Raw genomic sequence first — 16,246 nt, forward strand, 5'->3', positions numbered from 1 at the left:
CGGGTGCTGAGCACACAAACCTGAAGATTTCAGGGCAGCTGCTGCCTCAATCTCACAAACGTTCAAGCGCGTGCGTCTCTTCTCTGGCCTGCGACAGGCCCGAATCCCAGCTAGAGATAGCAAAAGACTGGATTCCTGCCCCAGGCTCCCAGAGACTTGTCCGACAATCTGCACGTCCGTGTTGAAGCGAACCTGACTCATAAGTGGTTTGGTAGGAAGTAGGTGATCTCACTTGGCATCTCCAGCTCAGGAACACGGGGCAGAGGCGGCGGGTGACCTCTCGTCAGACCTCCTGTGCGACACTCCCTGCACCACTTCCTGCCTCTGGCCCAGCCCGCGGGTAGCGGTACCCAGCCACGGGGAGTGTGTCCTCAGGGGCACTGCAAGCCTGGCACGTCTCTGGCTTGGTCTGGCCGCAGCTTCCAGCCCTGGTTCTTGGCACGTGCTTGTTTGCTGGGGAAGGAGCCCCCAGTTCTCATGCATCCGACCCGCGGAGCTGCTAGTGACTGCTCTTCTCCTTTCCCTCGGGTAAGCCCAGCCCCTCGTGCCCTTCACTGCAAGGCCTGTCCTCCAAGCACAGGCACTTTCGTGGCTCTTCTCTGAACCCTCTCCAGCCTCGTAGCATTGCCACCAAACCAGGTGCACTGTTCCAGTGGAGGTCAGGGCACTGCCAAATACAGAGGTCATCTGACCTCCCTGCTCCTGCTGGCAGCCCTCGTAGAGCCCCCTTACGGCTCCAGGGACCGCACCGGCCCTGCTGGCATGGTCACGCCAGAGGTGCATGTCCAGCTGAGCATCCTCTGCACCCCACATCTCTCCCAGAGCCACTCCTCCCCTGCACCTGTTTTCCAAGTGGCCCGCTCTGCTCTGTGCTGCCAAACTATGCCCATGCTCTCGGCCGCTCCTCCAGACGGTGCCTGCAGATGGTATCATTAATTGTATCATTTACAAGCTGACGTTCTCTTCCAGCACCGCAGAGACCTGGCGGATGGGGCACGTCCAGCCAGCCCCTCGTCATGTCCCAAACCTGCCATCCTCCCAGGCCTGTCATGCTAACATGTCCCCATGTCACAACGCTAATGGGATGCTTTTGCTTTTTGCTCTAAGTGAATTCTTCCATTCTGCTGGTCGACTCGTAGCTCCTTGGGAAATGGTGATGGTGCAGTCTAGGAAAGCATAAGGTGTGTGCATTCCTCGCGGGACGTCGGAGGCCTTTTCAGGAACATGAGGAGTTGGCAGAGGAAGGTAACATGGACAGGTTCAAAATGGCCTGACACTGGTGACTAAAAATACCATCGCTCAGGGCTGCAAGTCCACATGAAGCGTTTCAGGTGAATCAGGCTTTCCGTGCCCCTCCTGAAGCATGGGCCCCAGAAGCAGGCGGGATCCCAGGGCGCATGCAAGTTGCAGCTCAGGGGTGCAGCACGGAGGGTGAGCGGGGAAAGGGTGGTTTGTAACTCAGGTGCATGGCAGAGCTGGGCTTCGAACCATGCAGGGGCCTTTGTCATGGGCTGGAGACAGTCAAAGACATTTCGACCTCCCTCTACCCACGTGAAATCTCCCCGCCTTCCTGGCATGCGGCAGCCTGAGCTCTGCCCAGCACAGGTCGGCAGGGAGGGGCCATGTCAAGAAACCGGGCACCTGCTCATGGAAGGCAGACGCCAGGTCCCTCCGCTAGCTGGCGTGGCCGGTGGGGAGCTCGGCTTGGGACCAGCGCAGCGGTCTCCTGGCCAGAGGCACTGCCTCCGTCTCACTGGGGTCAAGACACAGGGTCAGAAGTTTGGCCTCCTGTCCCAGCTGGGCGCAGGCTCGCTGTCGGATCCTGGCACGGTCTGTTGGACCTGGGCTATTAAATGACCTGTGCTCAGTTTGCAAATGCACGCATGTTTGCGTGCTACTGGCTGTCCCTGCTCCCGCTTAGCGGGGCCCTTGTCTGTGCAAACAGCCTGTGTTTACCTTGTTGCTGGGAGCACAGATACCCTCTTGGCCCATGCACGGGCAGTTAGTTCAGGCTCTGAAAATCAGGTGCTAAATGCATCTGGGCCTTTGCTTCCCCAGTGTAAGATGGGGATAGCAGTGCTGGAGCCTCTTGGCAGGGTGGCGAGGTTCAGCTCGTGAAGATGAAGTGGCTCGCGATCCTCAGGTGGACGGTGTTAGGGATGGGCAGTGTGGTGCCGTGGTGCAGAGCTGAGTCACCAGCACGTGGCCTCGCCAGCAGCCCGTGTTTGCGGACGTGGTGTGTAATCAGCATGGGGAGGGGAGCCGTGGTGGCGTGGGGGTATGAGACGCAGCCGGTGCACGCTGTCCTCCATGCTGGGCCCCCAGTGTCTCTGCCCACGGCCGCGGGGGGCACGTGGCGTCCGTGTGCCAATGGAAGCGCTGGCGTGGGGTGGGCACGCGTTTGAACCGGCGCAGCGCCAACCTTTCCTCACAACAGAAAACCTCTGAATCCCTCCCCCACCCTGCCTGCCGGCTCCTCTGAGTGAAATCTCAGCTCCCTTTGTTTTCCTGATTTCCATTTTGTATCCTAAAATATTCGCTCCGAGTTCCGCCTGACAGACGTCCCTAATCTAATCTCCACGTCTGCTTTCTAATTTTCGCAGTCAGGATAAAACAGATCGGCTGGCGTTAATTGCCTGTGCAGCGGCCCGAAGCTCTGAGCCATGATTTACGAGCTGGGAGCAAGCGCTCTGCAACACATTTTTCTTAATTTATTTTTAATGAGTCTCTCAATTAATTTTCTTGGAAACATCTTAATGATGTTGGAGGCGGGTGTTAATGAGGTCTGCACCGGCTCCTCGTTTTGCATATTTTAAATGCGGAATGGCATCGCTGGCGCGCCCTCGGTTTGGGAAGGGAGGCGGCTCGTGGGCGGTGGAGACTCGCTGACATCCGCGCTCTGACCTTGCCCGGGCCTGGCCACGTCCCAAGCCTGGAAACTGCAGACGTCCGCGTGTGCCCTCGCTGACCAGACCACAGCCCCTGGCTGCCACGTGTGCTCTGCCAGGAGCCAGCCCCGGGCTGGTCGGTGGGCACGGCGCAATCTCTGCCACCCTGCTGCGATGCCCACGTCTGCCCTGCGTCTTGTGCCCCGGCCGTGGTGGGAGAGGCGGCGACGCAGGTCTCCCGCGGGGGGGCCGAGAGGATGGCGGGGCAGGGCTGGGATCGCCAGGGCCCGCTGATGCCTCCCTGCCCAGGGCCGGCCCGGGGCCTGCCCAGAGGCCAGGCTGCCTGTCTCTTTAAAACGGGCCCAGTGGGTCTGTCCGTTCCAGCTCGGTCCCGGCTCGGGTTTACAGTTCCTTTTGCCTTTAATTGGTGATTGTGTGTGCTTCAGTGAAATATGGCAGCTGAATTGCCTTTTGTTTTCTCACAGCACGTCAGTCTTCATTAAATCAGAGAGCAGCGAGAAAGGATTCGCTTTTGTCCCAGCCAGAACGCGGCAGCTGTTTAATTTCAATTAACATGGCACTGAAAAGAATAACATTAAGGCAGTAATTAAAGCGAGACAGGGCTTCTCGCTCACCTCTAGCGCTCGCCCCGCCGGGCTGCGTGGAGCGGAGTCATTCCACAGCACAGGAGGCCGCGGGCGCCGCGAGCCGCATGGCTTTGGGCGCCGGGCGCTGTCACGTCAGCTGCGGCCCGGGGCCGGCGGCGCAGCCGGGCTCCGCGCTGCCCTTGGCGGCCGCTGCGGGGCTGCCGAGCAGCCAGGATTCCTCCGCACCCCGGTGCCGCACCAGGCCCAGCTCCCCGCACGGCACGGCACGGCACGGCCCGTCCCAGGCTGCGTCGTGCCAAGGCTGGAGCGGCCTCCCTCGGCACGGGGTGTCCGAGGGCCCAGCCTGCAGCCCCGCGTGGTCCCTGGGGCGGGTGGGCAGGCCCGGGGCTAGCAGCCCCCACCCCAGCCGCTGCCCCTTGTCCCTTCCTGCCGGAGACAAGACTCCTGGGCCCGGGGACTGGCTGGGCCACGTGCAGCTGCTCGGGGCATAGGAGTGCACAGGGGCCCTGCCCACCCGCTGCGGTGCCCACCCATCCCTGCCCCATGCAGGCGGGCAGTGTCTGCACCAGCCCGGGTGGCCCTGGGTCGTGATGTCGCCAGCACCGTGCAGCCGGGCTGGCCGAGAGCGCCGTCGGCCAGGCGCAGAAGCGTGGTCGAAGCAGCCGCGCAGGTCGAACGCTTGATAGCGTGCCCAGCCATTTCTCATCTGCCCGGGGTGGGAGCAGCTCTCCTCTGCAGACGGGAGCCTGTTGGCGGTGCATTCACTTCTCCAGTGCAGACGTGGGGGCCACGGCCTGGCAGCGCTGCCGTAGTGTGCGGGTGCACGCCATGGGCCGAAGGCATGTCACCCTGCGCGGGGCGAGGCCAGGTGCGCCGACCGCGTCTTGGGCTTCTCAGGGCTGAGCTCTGCGGCCCTGCTGCTTTGCTGGGATGGGCCCGGCCTGTGATTCGTAGCCAGCGCGTGGGCAAGGGATCAGGGTCGTGGGAGCTAGGGCGGGGACCGAAGACCAGCGTGGTGTGAGCACAGAGTGGGGAGGGCTCAAGCCTTTCTCCTGTAAGTGTCCACGTGGTCGTGTCCCCTGTGGCCTGGGATTTCCCTGTCCGGAGGCTGCTCCTTCAGCCCAAGCATGCCGGCCTGCCACCCCCGAGCTGTCCACAGGCACCTTGCCAGCCACGCGCCGCGGTCGGGGCAGAATTAACGCAAAAAGAGCTGGCAGAGGAGAGCAGCCGTGACCCCAGGGAAGACCCGCGCTGCGGCCCGGTGTCGGCGTGGCCTCCGCGCGCCGGGGGAGGTGGGTCGGAGAAGCCGGGGGGCTGCCGAGGGACCCTGCAGCAGCTTCCTGGGGGCTTCGCCGTGCCCGGGCCTGCTGCCCTGCTGCGGGCCACCCGCCAGCAGCACCGAGCGGAGGCCCCGCGGGCAGCGCTGCCCACAGACGTGGCGCAGCAAAGGCACGGAGGCTCCGGCGTGGGCCTGTGCTGCGCCTCGCCGGCCGTGCGCAGCCACTGCCCGAGCCGGGCTGCAGTCCGCGGGGAGAGGCGAGGCCTAAATTCAATTGCGGCCGCACAAGAGCCGGCGGTGACGGAGGTTAAGTGCCCGGCTCTGTGCCGCGCTCCCTGCTCACGTGCCTGCGATCTGCTCTCGGAGCCGGTCGGCATGGCAACCGACGATTTCCATTACAGCACCTTGGTGCGCGCAGCCCGGCCCCGGCCCCGGCCTGGAAATTTGCAGTTAAAGTATTTATGAAAAGGCAAAACTGGAGCGTGGGGCGAGCCCGGGTGGGGCGGCGCAAACCCTGGCGCTGCCGCTCACGACCCCAAGCCAAGGAGCTGCCCCGCCAGGCTCGCCGCGCCAGGCCGTGACCGCACGTGCCCCTTCCCCGGCCTCGGGGCGCGCCTGCCCTCCGCTGCGCTCGCTGCCAGCCCGCTCAGGCCTCGGCACGCCCTTGCGGTGTCCTTGGTCTGTGCTGGCTCAGACGACCCAGCCGCCCTCGCTGCCAGCACGGGGGGCTACGGCAGGCGAGCCTGCCCCTGCCCCTGCCCGCTGCGGGCCTCGTGTGCCAGCGCAGGCAGCAGCTGCCTTCAGCCCGAGGCCCCGGGGCTGTCCGTGTTGGCTGCAGCAGGGGCCCAGGCCGGAGGGCTCTTCACTACTGACCCGGTGCTGGGCGCGGGAGAACGCCCCTCCGGCAGCAGCGGGAAACACGGCAGCAGGGAGGCAGGTGGCCGCCCGGGGCAGGACACGCGCCCCCGCGTGCCGGGGTCACCCAGGGTCCTGGAGCGCAGCGATGCGCTGCCCCCTCCCTGGCGTCCCGTGCCCTGCCCCGCTGCGTCCCCAGGGCTGCGGGGCCCTCGCTCACTGTCCCGTTGCCGCGCAGGCAGCGGAGAGCAGCGCGGCGCTGCAGGGACTGCAGCAGAGGACGGCGGAGCAGGAGGCCACCATCCACCAGCTGGAGCGCCTGGCGCGGGCCCGCCTGGACGAGCGGCAGCAGGCAGCAGAGCAGGTACCCGTGGCCTCGGGCGGCCTGTGCTGAGCTGACCTGGGGCAGTGGGAGGGTTAGGGAGGGCGCTTGGCTCAGCCCGGGCCCCTCCTCGCCACGCACTGGTGTCTGCTGCAGCTGCGCCGCGCGGAGGACCGGGCGCAGGTGCTGACCCGGGACCTGCAGAAGGCAGCGGCCGAGGCCCAGGCTGCAGAGCAGAAGGCACGTATCCGTCCCTGGGTGGCAGGGATCGCGGGCTTTTGGGCCATGGGGCTGTTGGCCCCGGTGCTGCAGGGCAGGCTGGGCTCTGCCAGCGCAGGGGTGCAGGCTGCTCCGTCAGCTGACCCCTGCCCCACGTGCCTGTGGCAGGCACGGCGCTGCGAGGACGCGGTGCAGCGGCTGCAAGATGAGCTGGTGGCGTCGCAGGTGGCTGCCAAGGGCAGCGCCCAGGCCCAGGAGCAGCAGCTGCAGGACGCGCGGCGGGAGGCGCAGGCGCTGCAGAGTGAGGTACCTGTGCTGCCTGCACGGCCACCGGGCAGGGAGCCTCTCCCCTGTGCCAGCACGGGGGGCCCGGTCCTTGCTGCCTCTTCCTGCCCACTCCCATTTGCTCAGCCCATCAGCTTCGCCTTGGCCGTGGCCTGCTCCGGCAGCTGCGCTCGCACTGGGGCCCCATCCAGCCTCCTGTCTGCCAGCCCGTGCCTGGTGCCTGCTGTCCTAGCCAGGCTGAGACCCCAGGACTTAGCTGCCCCCTCCTTCCCGGCTATGGCAGAGCATGGCGCTCCCCCCGTGGCCCAGGCTGCCCCTGCTAGTGTGGCCGGGAAGGCAAGTTGTTCCCCCCACCACCCCCCATGAGCTGAGCAGCATCTCTGGAGTTGGCGCCATGGGCTTTTGCAGGTGCGCAGCCGTGGCCAGATCGTTGCAACGCTCAGGAGACGCCTGGGAGCTGCCGAGGAGGAGCTGGCACGAGCTGAGGGCGAGGTGGGAAGCCCCGGAGCGAGGTGCTGGGGCCTAGGGCAGGCGACAGGCTCTGCCATGGCAGATGGGCAGCTGTGGGGCCCTCGCTTCTCTGCTTTCCGCACAGAGACCAGGCGCGGTCAGGGCTTGGCACTTTCCTCCCCCACCGGGGTCAGCAGAGCCCCCAGATCGGACTCGACAGCAGCACGCTGCAGCACCGCTTCGCTCCCTGCCCTGCTCACATTGCCTCTCCATCGGGCCGGTGCTCATAGACACCGCCCCATCTCACGGGCTGCAACCCCATCTTGTGCTAGGCGGCAGCTGGGCTGAGCAGTGCCAGGTGGCGTGGACAGGGAGCAGTGCCCGTGGCCACCCCCCATGCTGACAGCCATCCGCTCTCCCCCCCAGGGCCAGACACGGGCGCTACTGCTGGAGCAGCTGCAGGCAGAGCTGCGACTGAGCCGAGAGAGCCGCCAGGCCGAGCTGCAGGGCCTGCGGCAGGAGCTGGACGCCTGCAAGGGGCAGCAGAAGGAGGCGCAGGGGCAGCTGCGGCAGCAGGAGGCCGTGATGGCGGCACAGGGCCGGGACCTGGAGCACCAGCTGCAGCAGTGCCGGGGGCTGCAGGAGGAGGTGGGCCCTGGGAGGGAGCGGGGCTTGTGCCCGGGCAGGCTGAGACCAGACTGGGCACCGTATGGCAACGCATGCGGCCCCCACCCCGACCATGTGGCACCCACAGGTGCAGCAGCAGGCGCAGGAGCTGGCGCGGCGGCAGGAGCAGCTGCAGGCAGCAGAGGAGCGTTTGGCTGTGGCCGAGGGCAGCTTCAGCCTGTGCCGGGAGAAGCATGAGGCGGTGCTGAGCCAGGTGCAGAGCCTGGAGCGGGGCCTTCGGGACGCCCGCAGCCAGGTGAGTGTCCCCCCTCCCAGTGTAGGACCCCACACCTCCCCCGGCAGTGCCGCAGGAGCCAGCGGCTGCCTGGGCCTTGGTGCTGTCCAGGGAGCTGCCAGCATCCACCCAGCTGGACGCAGCGGGCAGCAGGCCAGCCCCTCCGGCAGCCTCGGGCCCTGAAGTGGCCTGGTGGGTTGTGGGTGGACGCGAGCCCCCAACGCGGCTCCCATGTCACTGGCTGCAGCAGTGCCCTGGCCCAGGGCCAGCCATAGGGTCCCCAGCCACGGGCTGCCGCTGAGCTGCACAGGCCGTCTGTGCCATCGCCACCTCTTCCAAGGGCAGAGGCTTGGCTGCCGGGCGGGCGCCGGCGCCTGTGTTGGCCACCGCTGGCTGGCACCAGCATCCGGGGGCAGCCCCAGAGCCCAGGCCCAGAGGGTCGTGGCTCAGGCCCTAACATCCCTCCCGCGCAGGTCAGGGAGCGAGACGACACCATCGCCAGCCTGCGCAGCGAGCGGCTGGCTGTGAGGAGCCGGGCACAGGAGGCCATGGAGCGGCTGCGCCAAGAGCTCCAGGCCACCCAGGAGGACCTGGCCCGCAGCCGGCAGCAGGCCCAGCAGTGCGAGGACAAGGCCCAGGGGCTCCGGGAGCAGCTGGCTGCCAGCCACAGCCAGGTAAGAGCCAGGAGTGCGGGCGCGCCTCCTGCCAGCCCCAGTGCAGCATCACGCCGAGGCTGGGCAGCAGGGACGGGGCCAGAGCGTGGCTCGTCTGCAGGCCCCCAGCTGCACCCAGGGTTGCGTGAGGCCGACCCCCACCATCACCCCGCAGATCCGGCCTGATGCCATGCACTGCTGCAGCGAAGTCCGTGCGGACTGGCAGTGCGCAGCTGGTGGGCCTGCAAGCTGGGTCTGGAGACATCCAGGCACGGAGAGCCCTCTGCTCCCTGGCCTCCTGCCCAGGCCCTGGGCGTGGGGCATTGTCAGAGCCCTGTCTTTCCCACTGGATCCGGGTGCCCAGCGTCGTCCTTCCCGTGATCCCATCGCCCATACGTCTCGCTGCCTGTTGCCTTCTCCATCCTGGGGCCATGTCTGCTCCCCCGTTCCTCACGGCCCTGGTGCATGCAGGTGGCGGCAGGCGCGGCGGCACTGAGGGACGCTCAGTCGGAGTTTGCCTCCTACGCGGCTGCTCACAGCCACAGCGATGCCAGCTATGACCGCCTGGCTCTCCAGGCCACAGCGCTTCAGCAGGTAGGGAGGCCTGCCCTCCCCTCCCGTCACGGGCCTGGCCTGGGGGCCCCAGGGCGCTGGCTTCCAGCTACTGTGCTGATGGCATGGTGCTGCACGTGCAGAGGCTGCTGGAGCTGGAGGTGGAGAGCACTGTGCATCAGCAGCGGGCAGAGGAGGCCGAGCGCCTGGCCCGGGACTGGGAGCTGCAGCTGGAGCGGGCGGCAGAGCAGAAGCACAGCACCAAGAGAGGTAATGGCTGCTCTTTACGCCTGGTAGCGCTCCCCTGCCTGCCCCTGTGGGCCCAGCCGGGCCAGGGGAGCATTCGGCCTCTGCCAGGAGCTGGGGAGCTGGCTCCAGGCCTCCCCTGCCCAGTGTGAAGCAGGTCCCCCTTTCTTTGCCCTGCCTGCGGCTGCTGGCCCTCAGCACCTGGGGGCAGTGGGGGCCAAGGCCAGAGGCACCCGCACCCTGTGGGGCAACGCATGTGGGCCCCCCACCCCAAGTGCAGGGTGGGCAGGAGCAGCCTGTGCCCAGATCGTTCTCAGATCTAGAAGCGCTGGAGCTGGAGCTGCGGGGCCTGCGGCAGAACGCAGCCGCCCAGGCAGAGCACACGCAGCTGGAGGCGGCCGAGCGGCAGCAGCAGGTGCAGCGGCTGGAGCAGCAGCTGCAGGAGAGCCACCAGCGCAGCGCCCAGAGGGCCCAGGTCAGCAGGAACTGGGGCAGGATGTCCCCCAGCCCACCCCCAGCAATCTGCCTTGGGGCCCAGGGGGGCAGGGCGAGGAAGTGGGAGCTGCCGATTCTCTGGAGCTCCCCGGGGGTACAGCCAAGGCAGGCATGGAGCCCACGGTCCACAGCTGCGGTGGTGCCTGCCTGGCCGCAGCCACGAAGACAGGCTGGGTCAGAGAGCGGAGACCACCGCTGGCCCGGAGAAGCCACAACAGGAAATAAAGGCTCAAACTACCCTGGCCTCTGTCGCTTCACTCGCACTCGGCTCCTGCCCTCCGTGCCACAAGCAGGCACCCAACTTCGCCATGGCCTGCGCCTCGCCCATGGGCCTCGGTGGGCTCCACAGGCACACGCACACACACACACACACACACACACACACGTGCACACATGCTCCTCTCCTTTCCCCTCCTCTTCACACACTTCTCTCTCCTTTCTTCCCTCTATCTCCCTCTCCCCTCTCTCCGTAGCTCACTGCTTCCATCTTCTCTCCCCCCCTTCCAGAAACCCTGAGGGAGGAGCAGGGCCCACCCCCACCAGTCCCAGGGTGCCAGGCCCTATGCCAACCCACACCACCCCATCACCCATCTGCCCTGGGGCCCAAAAATCCCTCCAGAAACCCACGTTTGAGGTGGAAAGTTGAGTCGAGACAGGAGCATATCACTGCCTTGCCCAACCTGGCCCACGGGATCCTGCAGCAGGTGCAGTCCCATTACCTCCATGTTGGTCCCTGGCCAGAGCCAGGTGCACCAAGACACCCAGCAGCTGAAGGGGCGCGATTATGGCCTGCAGCATCGGCCCAGGGCTGAGCGCAGGGCCTGGAGGGCAGCAGAAGAGGACGTGAGGGTGGGGAAAGGGTAGGCTGGGCTCGCGTGTGCACAGGAGCACGTGCTGGCCCCTATTCCCCTAGGCCATGCAACGGCGTGAGAAGCAGCTGCGGCAGGTGCAAGCGGAGCTGGCGCAGGCACGGGCAGCGCAGGTTGGCATGCAGCAGGAGCAGCAGCAGAGCGCGGGGACAAGCGCGGCGCTACGCCAGGAGCTGCAGGGGCTGCGGGAGAGCCTGCAGCAGGAGGGTGAGCGGCCGCCACCCCCAACATGGGCGCTGCCCCATGCCAGGGCCCCCAGCGCTGCCAGCTGCCCGTGGGGTCTGGCAGCCCCCACCCCATTTCCAGGGACACCCGGAGCTTGCCCCACTGCCCAGCAGCACCCAAGACAGAAGAGATGGCACCCCCGGCCCTGCCCATCAGCACAGCACAGCCGGGGCCAGGACCACCCACCATCCCCATCCCCCGCCACAGAAACCTGGGGAGCTCAGCCCCCGCCAGGGGCACGGAGCAGGGGCTGTGCCATGCACTGCACCAGCATGAGTGTGCCCCGCACCCCCAGCCCTGTCCCAACCCCCACCACGTGTGCTTGCAGCACAACACAGCTCCTGGCACCCAGGGCTCCTTGTACACACACACACACACACACACACACACACACACACAGAGCGAAATATGAGCTTTGTGTATATATAATGTATATAGATGTGTGTGTATGTACATACATTTTGTGTGTGTGTGTGTGTGGGGGGGGGGAGGCTACAGTCTATGAATATAAAAATAAGCTGTGTGGCTGTATAAAATGTACACACAAACACACCACACTAACATATATACATGCATGCACAGGTGTGCATGTTTGTGCACAGCTGTGTGAGCGTGTGTGTGTGTGTGTGTGTGTATACACACCTATAATCTATACACACACACACACACACACACACACACACACACACACATGCTCGTGTGTGCACATATGCTGTGTGTGTGTGTGTGTGTGTGTGTGTAGGTGCACATGCAGATCCATACATGCACGCATTTGCTTGCTTGTGCTCTCACCCACCCATCTATACATATCTACACACACACACACACACACACACACATATACACATGCCTGCATGTACATTGTGTGTGTGTGTGTGTGTGTGTGTGTGTGTATATACACACACACACACACATGCATATACATATATCTATATATTTAGAGAGTGTGCGCGCCCCACAAACTACCTATACACAAAGACAAACACACACATGGCACATGCATACACATACCTATTTACATGCTATATGTGTATGTGTGTATAAATATACATGGTATGTATTTATATACATACATATGGGTGAAAGGGAAAATGAGTGTGTGTTTCTGCATACGTGTGTGTGTGTGGGCACACACTCATCCATATATATATATATGTATAGAAATACACACACAACCATAGTGTGTGCTACATATACAGCTACAAACACACGCACACATATGTATGCATATCTGTGTATATGTATGGCCATCTATTTCTGTGACTATACACACGTGTGTGTGTATAGGCACATACTTTCTTACGTGTACGCATGTGTGTTTTTATATATGTGTGTGTGTGTGTGTGTGTGTGTATTAGCACACACTCGCACCCATATTTAAGTACACACACGTGTGCATCTTTTCATGTATCTGTGTGTATATGTGTGTGTGTATATATATATATATATATCTATATATATGTAAAACTATCTATTTCTGTGACTTGATACACGCACGCGCGCGTGTGCACGTGTACCTATTCATATAGCTGTGTGTATATGTATAGCACTGTCCTTGGATCCACCCCTAGGTATCAGTGTGGCGACTGTCTCAGGACTGGAGCGTTGGGTGGGGCACCAATTTAGACTAGATTGGCAATGACGGAGGGGCTGAAGTTGCTTTTTATTATTGCACATGATTTTGAAAATCATCTCTGTCTATCCTGCTGCTACCACCCAGGGCCCTTGTATAGCACAGTCCGCTCAAAACCCATTTGGGGGTTGGGCACCTTTTTTGGAGTATCCTCCTATTCCCCTCCCCATCACGCCCCCCCCCCCCCCCAGTAAAGTTGGAGTGACTGCACACACGTGTGTGTGTGTGTGTGTATAGCACATGCACACTCTCTCATCCGTGTCTGTATATAAACACACACACACACACACACACACACGTACATATCCATATATCTCTGTGTACACTGTGTACATGTATAGCCATCTATTTCTGTGACTAGATGTAGAATAGGTACACGTGTGTGTGTGTATGTGTGTGTGTGTGTGTACACAGGCACACATACACATACACACACACTAGTTCACCCGCATGTATGTATATTAATACACAGTCATAGCTAGCTAGTGAGCCCCATACATACACAAAGACACACACATGTACCTATTCATCTATATATGTGTGTGTATATGTATAGCCATCTCTCTATGACTAGATCTGCACACAGGTGTGTGTGTGTAGGCACACACACTCTTACCTATATGTAAGTACATATACATACACATATATACCTGTGCATATATACACACACACACACACGCATATGTGTACCTATTTATAGCTCTGTGTGTACATATATGTCTGTACATGTATAGCCATCAATTTCTGTGACTAGATATATGCACACACCTACGTGTGTGTGTGAGCGAGAGACAGAGAAACTAGGTATTCCCAATTTTCCCCTGCTGCCTGCTGGGGTGCCTCCCGCCCCCAGCTGCGCACCCCAGCTGGCTCAGGGCCACATGGGGCAGGCTGGAGATAGCCGAGCGGGCACAGACCTGCGCCACTGTCCCTATGCAGCTGCGGCGCGGGCGCAGCAGGAGGAGCGGGCACTGCTGGCCCAGGGCAGCCTGCAGAGCGTGCAGGAGCAGCTGCGGCAGTGCCAGGCGGAGGCTGTGCGGCTCCAGCAGGATGGGCGGCGCCAAGAGGCCAAGCTGCGGGTGCTGCGGGACCAGGCCACCACCAGCCAGCAAGAGGCCCAGCAGAGCAGGTAGGGCCCGGCCTCCGGGTGAGTGCTTCAGCTCTGAGCCCCAGGCCAGGCATCCCTCAGCCCTGCCCATCACTCCCAGGGAACTGCTCCAGCGCCTGAGGAAGGAGCTAAGTCAGTGGCAGGAGAAGCACGAGGCGGCTGCACAGCGGGGCCTGGAGCTGCAGCAGGCTGCAGCCATCGCTGCCCAGCAGCTGGGGAGCAGCCAGGAGCAGGCGCAGGTCCTGCAGCAGCAGGTGGGCATGCACATGTCTATATGCACCTCCACCCCACCCCCAGGCATTTGGCAGGGTGGGAGTAGGGGGGGCGGTTGGGGGTGGTGGTGGGGACCAGGCAATCATGCCCTGCCACCCGCACAGCTTGCCCCTGTGAGCACCACCCCCGCCCCAAGGCTGCAGCCTCCTGGCATGACACCAGCCCCCAGCCCTGTCTCTGCCTGCAGCTGCAGGCGCAGGAGGCAATGCAGCAGGCCCTGTGCAAGGAGCGGAGGCAGCAGCAGTGCCGTGCCGACGAGCTGCAGGAGCAGCTGCAGCATGCCACAGAGCGGGCGAGTGCATTGGAGCTGGCAGGTGCCGTGCTGCAACAGCAGCTGAACAGCAGCCAGCGGGCGGTGAGTGCAGGACCAGGGTCCCCGGGGTGCAGGGCCAGGCTCATGGCTGCTGACCCTACTTTGGCCATAGCTACGGGACCAGGAGCAGCAAAGCCACAGCCTGCAACACCACAGGAGCCAGCTGGAGACAGAGGCACGGGAGCTGCGGGAGCAGCTGCGGCAGTGCCAGGCCCAGCTCCAAGGGGCCCAGCAGCAGGTGAGTGGCCACAGGGTCGTGCCCAACCCCTCACACCTGCTGTGGCTGCAGCAGTGACAGGGGGCTGCTCCCGGCAGGCCACACACCATGAGGCTGCCCTGGGGCGGCTGCAGGAGGCGCTGCAGGCAGCAGAGGCCCGCGCAGGGCAGAGCCAGGTGGCTGCCATGGAAACTGCGCGGGAGCTGCAGCAGGCACGTGCCAGCAGCCAGCAGGAACTGGCTGCTGCCCTGGGACAGGTAAGGAAGAGACCACTGCACCCCCGCCAACCCAGGGCACAGGCCCAACAAACAGGTGCCAGCAGCACCCATGCCCCGAGCAGGGGGGCCCCCAGGAGCAGTCTGCACCCACCCATGCATGCACACACCCTGCTGCAAAGGGCCCATGCTCTGGGGCCAGTTACTCCACTGCTGCCCGCCCTGGGGCCCCCTGGGCAGGGGCTGGGGCGGGCTGTGCTGGTGCCCAGGGCGGTGTCACTCTTGCAGGCTGACGTCCTGCGCTCCTCGCTTGAAGCTGCCCGTGCCGACAGTCAGCGGCTGCAGCGTGAGAGCGAGCTGGTGCTGGCAGATGTGCGGCAGTGGGCCACGGAGCAGAAGTGAGTGGCAGCAGGGGGCCAAGGGCAGGGCCCAGGGCCCCCCATGCTTCCTGCCCAAGCCCTCACCACCTCTCCCTGCTTCCATTCAATTGCAGACGAGCCAACGAGAGGCTGGGGCAGAAGCTGCGGGAGCAGAGCAAGGAGCTGGTGCGGCTGACAGGGGAGCGGGAGTAAGTAGCCCGCGGCCCCCCCCAACCCTGCGGGCAGCCCCCAGCGCAGGGAGTGGGAAGCTGGCATGGGAGGCAGTGCTGGCTGTGCTGGGGGGGAAGGGGGCTACCTCCCTGTGCTGCCAGCGGGTGACCACCGCGCTGGGCACATGGACAGGCAGCAGCACAGCCACAGCTCAGCCTCCTCTGCCTGGCTACAGGCACCTGCAGGAGGCCCTGGTCCAGCTGCAGCAGCAGAACAAGCGCCTTGCAGCCACAGCAGAGCAGCAGCGCATCACCTGCGAGCGTCTCAGGGTGAGTGGGCATGGCTGCCGCAGAGACCAGCAACCAGGGCTGCCACAGGGTCAGAGGGCACCAGCCCTTCCTCCACCCTGGCTGGAGTGGAGGCTGCGGGGCAGGGGGTGGTGAGGCTACCACAACCTCAGTGCCCGCTCATCTCCCTTCAGGCGCTCCAGGGCCGCAGCGTGGACGCAGGGGCGCTGCTGCACTCACCGTGGCTGCCGCTGCCCGGAGAAGACTGAAGTCCTGCCTGTGCACAGCAACCGCTTCCACCTCCCAGCACTGCTGACCACGAGCCCCGGCAGGCAGCACAGCCTTGTCCCTGGCAGAAACCATGCGCAACAGCTCTGGGGGGGGGCAGGGGGCACAGGGCTGCATGAGGCCAGCACCTGCAGGGACTGTGACTACCCCAGCAAGCAGGAGCGCAGCCCCTGGTGTCATTAAAGTGGTGCAGGCACAGTCTTTGCAGCCCCAGCGTTTCCTGCAACAGGGCAGGGAGCACAAGCGGGGTGGAGGGGGCACATGCCGGCAGCCATGGTGCTGCCTTTTCACCGCCACCTTGCATGGAGGTGGTCGCAGAGCAGGCAGGGCTGTGCCAAGCTGACAGGCTGCAGTGGAGGGTCAAGCTATGGTAGGCTGCCCACAGGGCCCCGCTCAGACCTGTGAATGCGCCATGCCCCTTGCCACGCAAAGGGAGGCCCCTGTGCCCCGCGCTGCCCACAGCAGGGGCAGATCGTTGTCCCCAAGCCTGTGGCCCACGGGCAGCACAGACTCACAGGCTGGCCCTGCTCCGCCT

General features: G+C 63.9%; 1 protein-coding gene across 2 annotated transcripts in view; it reads left to right on the forward strand.

Moving 5' to 3' along the window:
• The window catches only part of PMFBP1 (polyamine modulated factor 1 binding protein 1), a 145,772-nt gene extending 129,860 nt beyond the window's left edge, over window positions 1-15,912 (forward strand). The window contains exons 12-30 of one of the 2 annotated variants that reach the window (XM_059714012.1): window positions 5,869-5,994; window positions 6,109-6,477; window positions 6,865-6,948; window positions 7,333-7,554; window positions 7,661-7,828; window positions 8,281-8,481; window positions 8,932-9,054; window positions 9,156-9,282; window positions 9,576-9,733; window positions 10,667-10,829; window positions 13,420-13,609; window positions 13,689-13,842; window positions 14,049-14,216; window positions 14,287-14,412; window positions 14,490-14,648; window positions 14,895-15,004; window positions 15,100-15,174; window positions 15,382-15,465; window positions 15,618-15,912. In XM_059714012.1, the coding sequence (XP_059569995.1) occupies window positions 5,869-5,994; window positions 6,109-6,477; window positions 6,865-6,948; window positions 7,333-7,554; window positions 7,661-7,828; window positions 8,281-8,481; window positions 8,932-9,054; window positions 9,156-9,282; window positions 9,576-9,733; window positions 10,667-10,829; window positions 13,420-13,609; window positions 13,689-13,842; window positions 14,049-14,216; window positions 14,287-14,412; window positions 14,490-14,648; window positions 14,895-15,004; window positions 15,100-15,174; window positions 15,382-15,465; window positions 15,618-15,894 (3,084 nt within the window). In that variant the 3' untranslated portion in view covers window positions 15,895-15,912. Of the gene's footprint in view, window positions 1-5,868; window positions 5,995-6,108; window positions 6,478-6,864; window positions 6,949-7,332; window positions 7,555-7,660; window positions 7,829-8,280; window positions 8,482-8,931; window positions 9,055-9,155; window positions 9,283-9,575; window positions 9,734-10,666; window positions 10,830-13,419; window positions 13,610-13,688; window positions 13,843-14,048; window positions 14,217-14,286; window positions 14,413-14,489; window positions 14,649-14,894; window positions 15,005-15,099; window positions 15,175-15,371; window positions 15,466-15,617 lie in introns of both variants that reach the window. The other variant, XM_059714013.1, reaches the window with a different exon arrangement.
• Window positions 15,913-16,246: the final 334 nt, after the last annotated feature.

This window comes from Alligator mississippiensis, chromosome 10 (genome assembly GCF_030867095.1).
Source record: "Alligator mississippiensis isolate rAllMis1 chromosome 10, rAllMis1, whole genome shotgun sequence".
NCBI lineage: Eukaryota > Metazoa > Chordata > Crocodylia > Alligatoridae > Alligator > Alligator mississippiensis.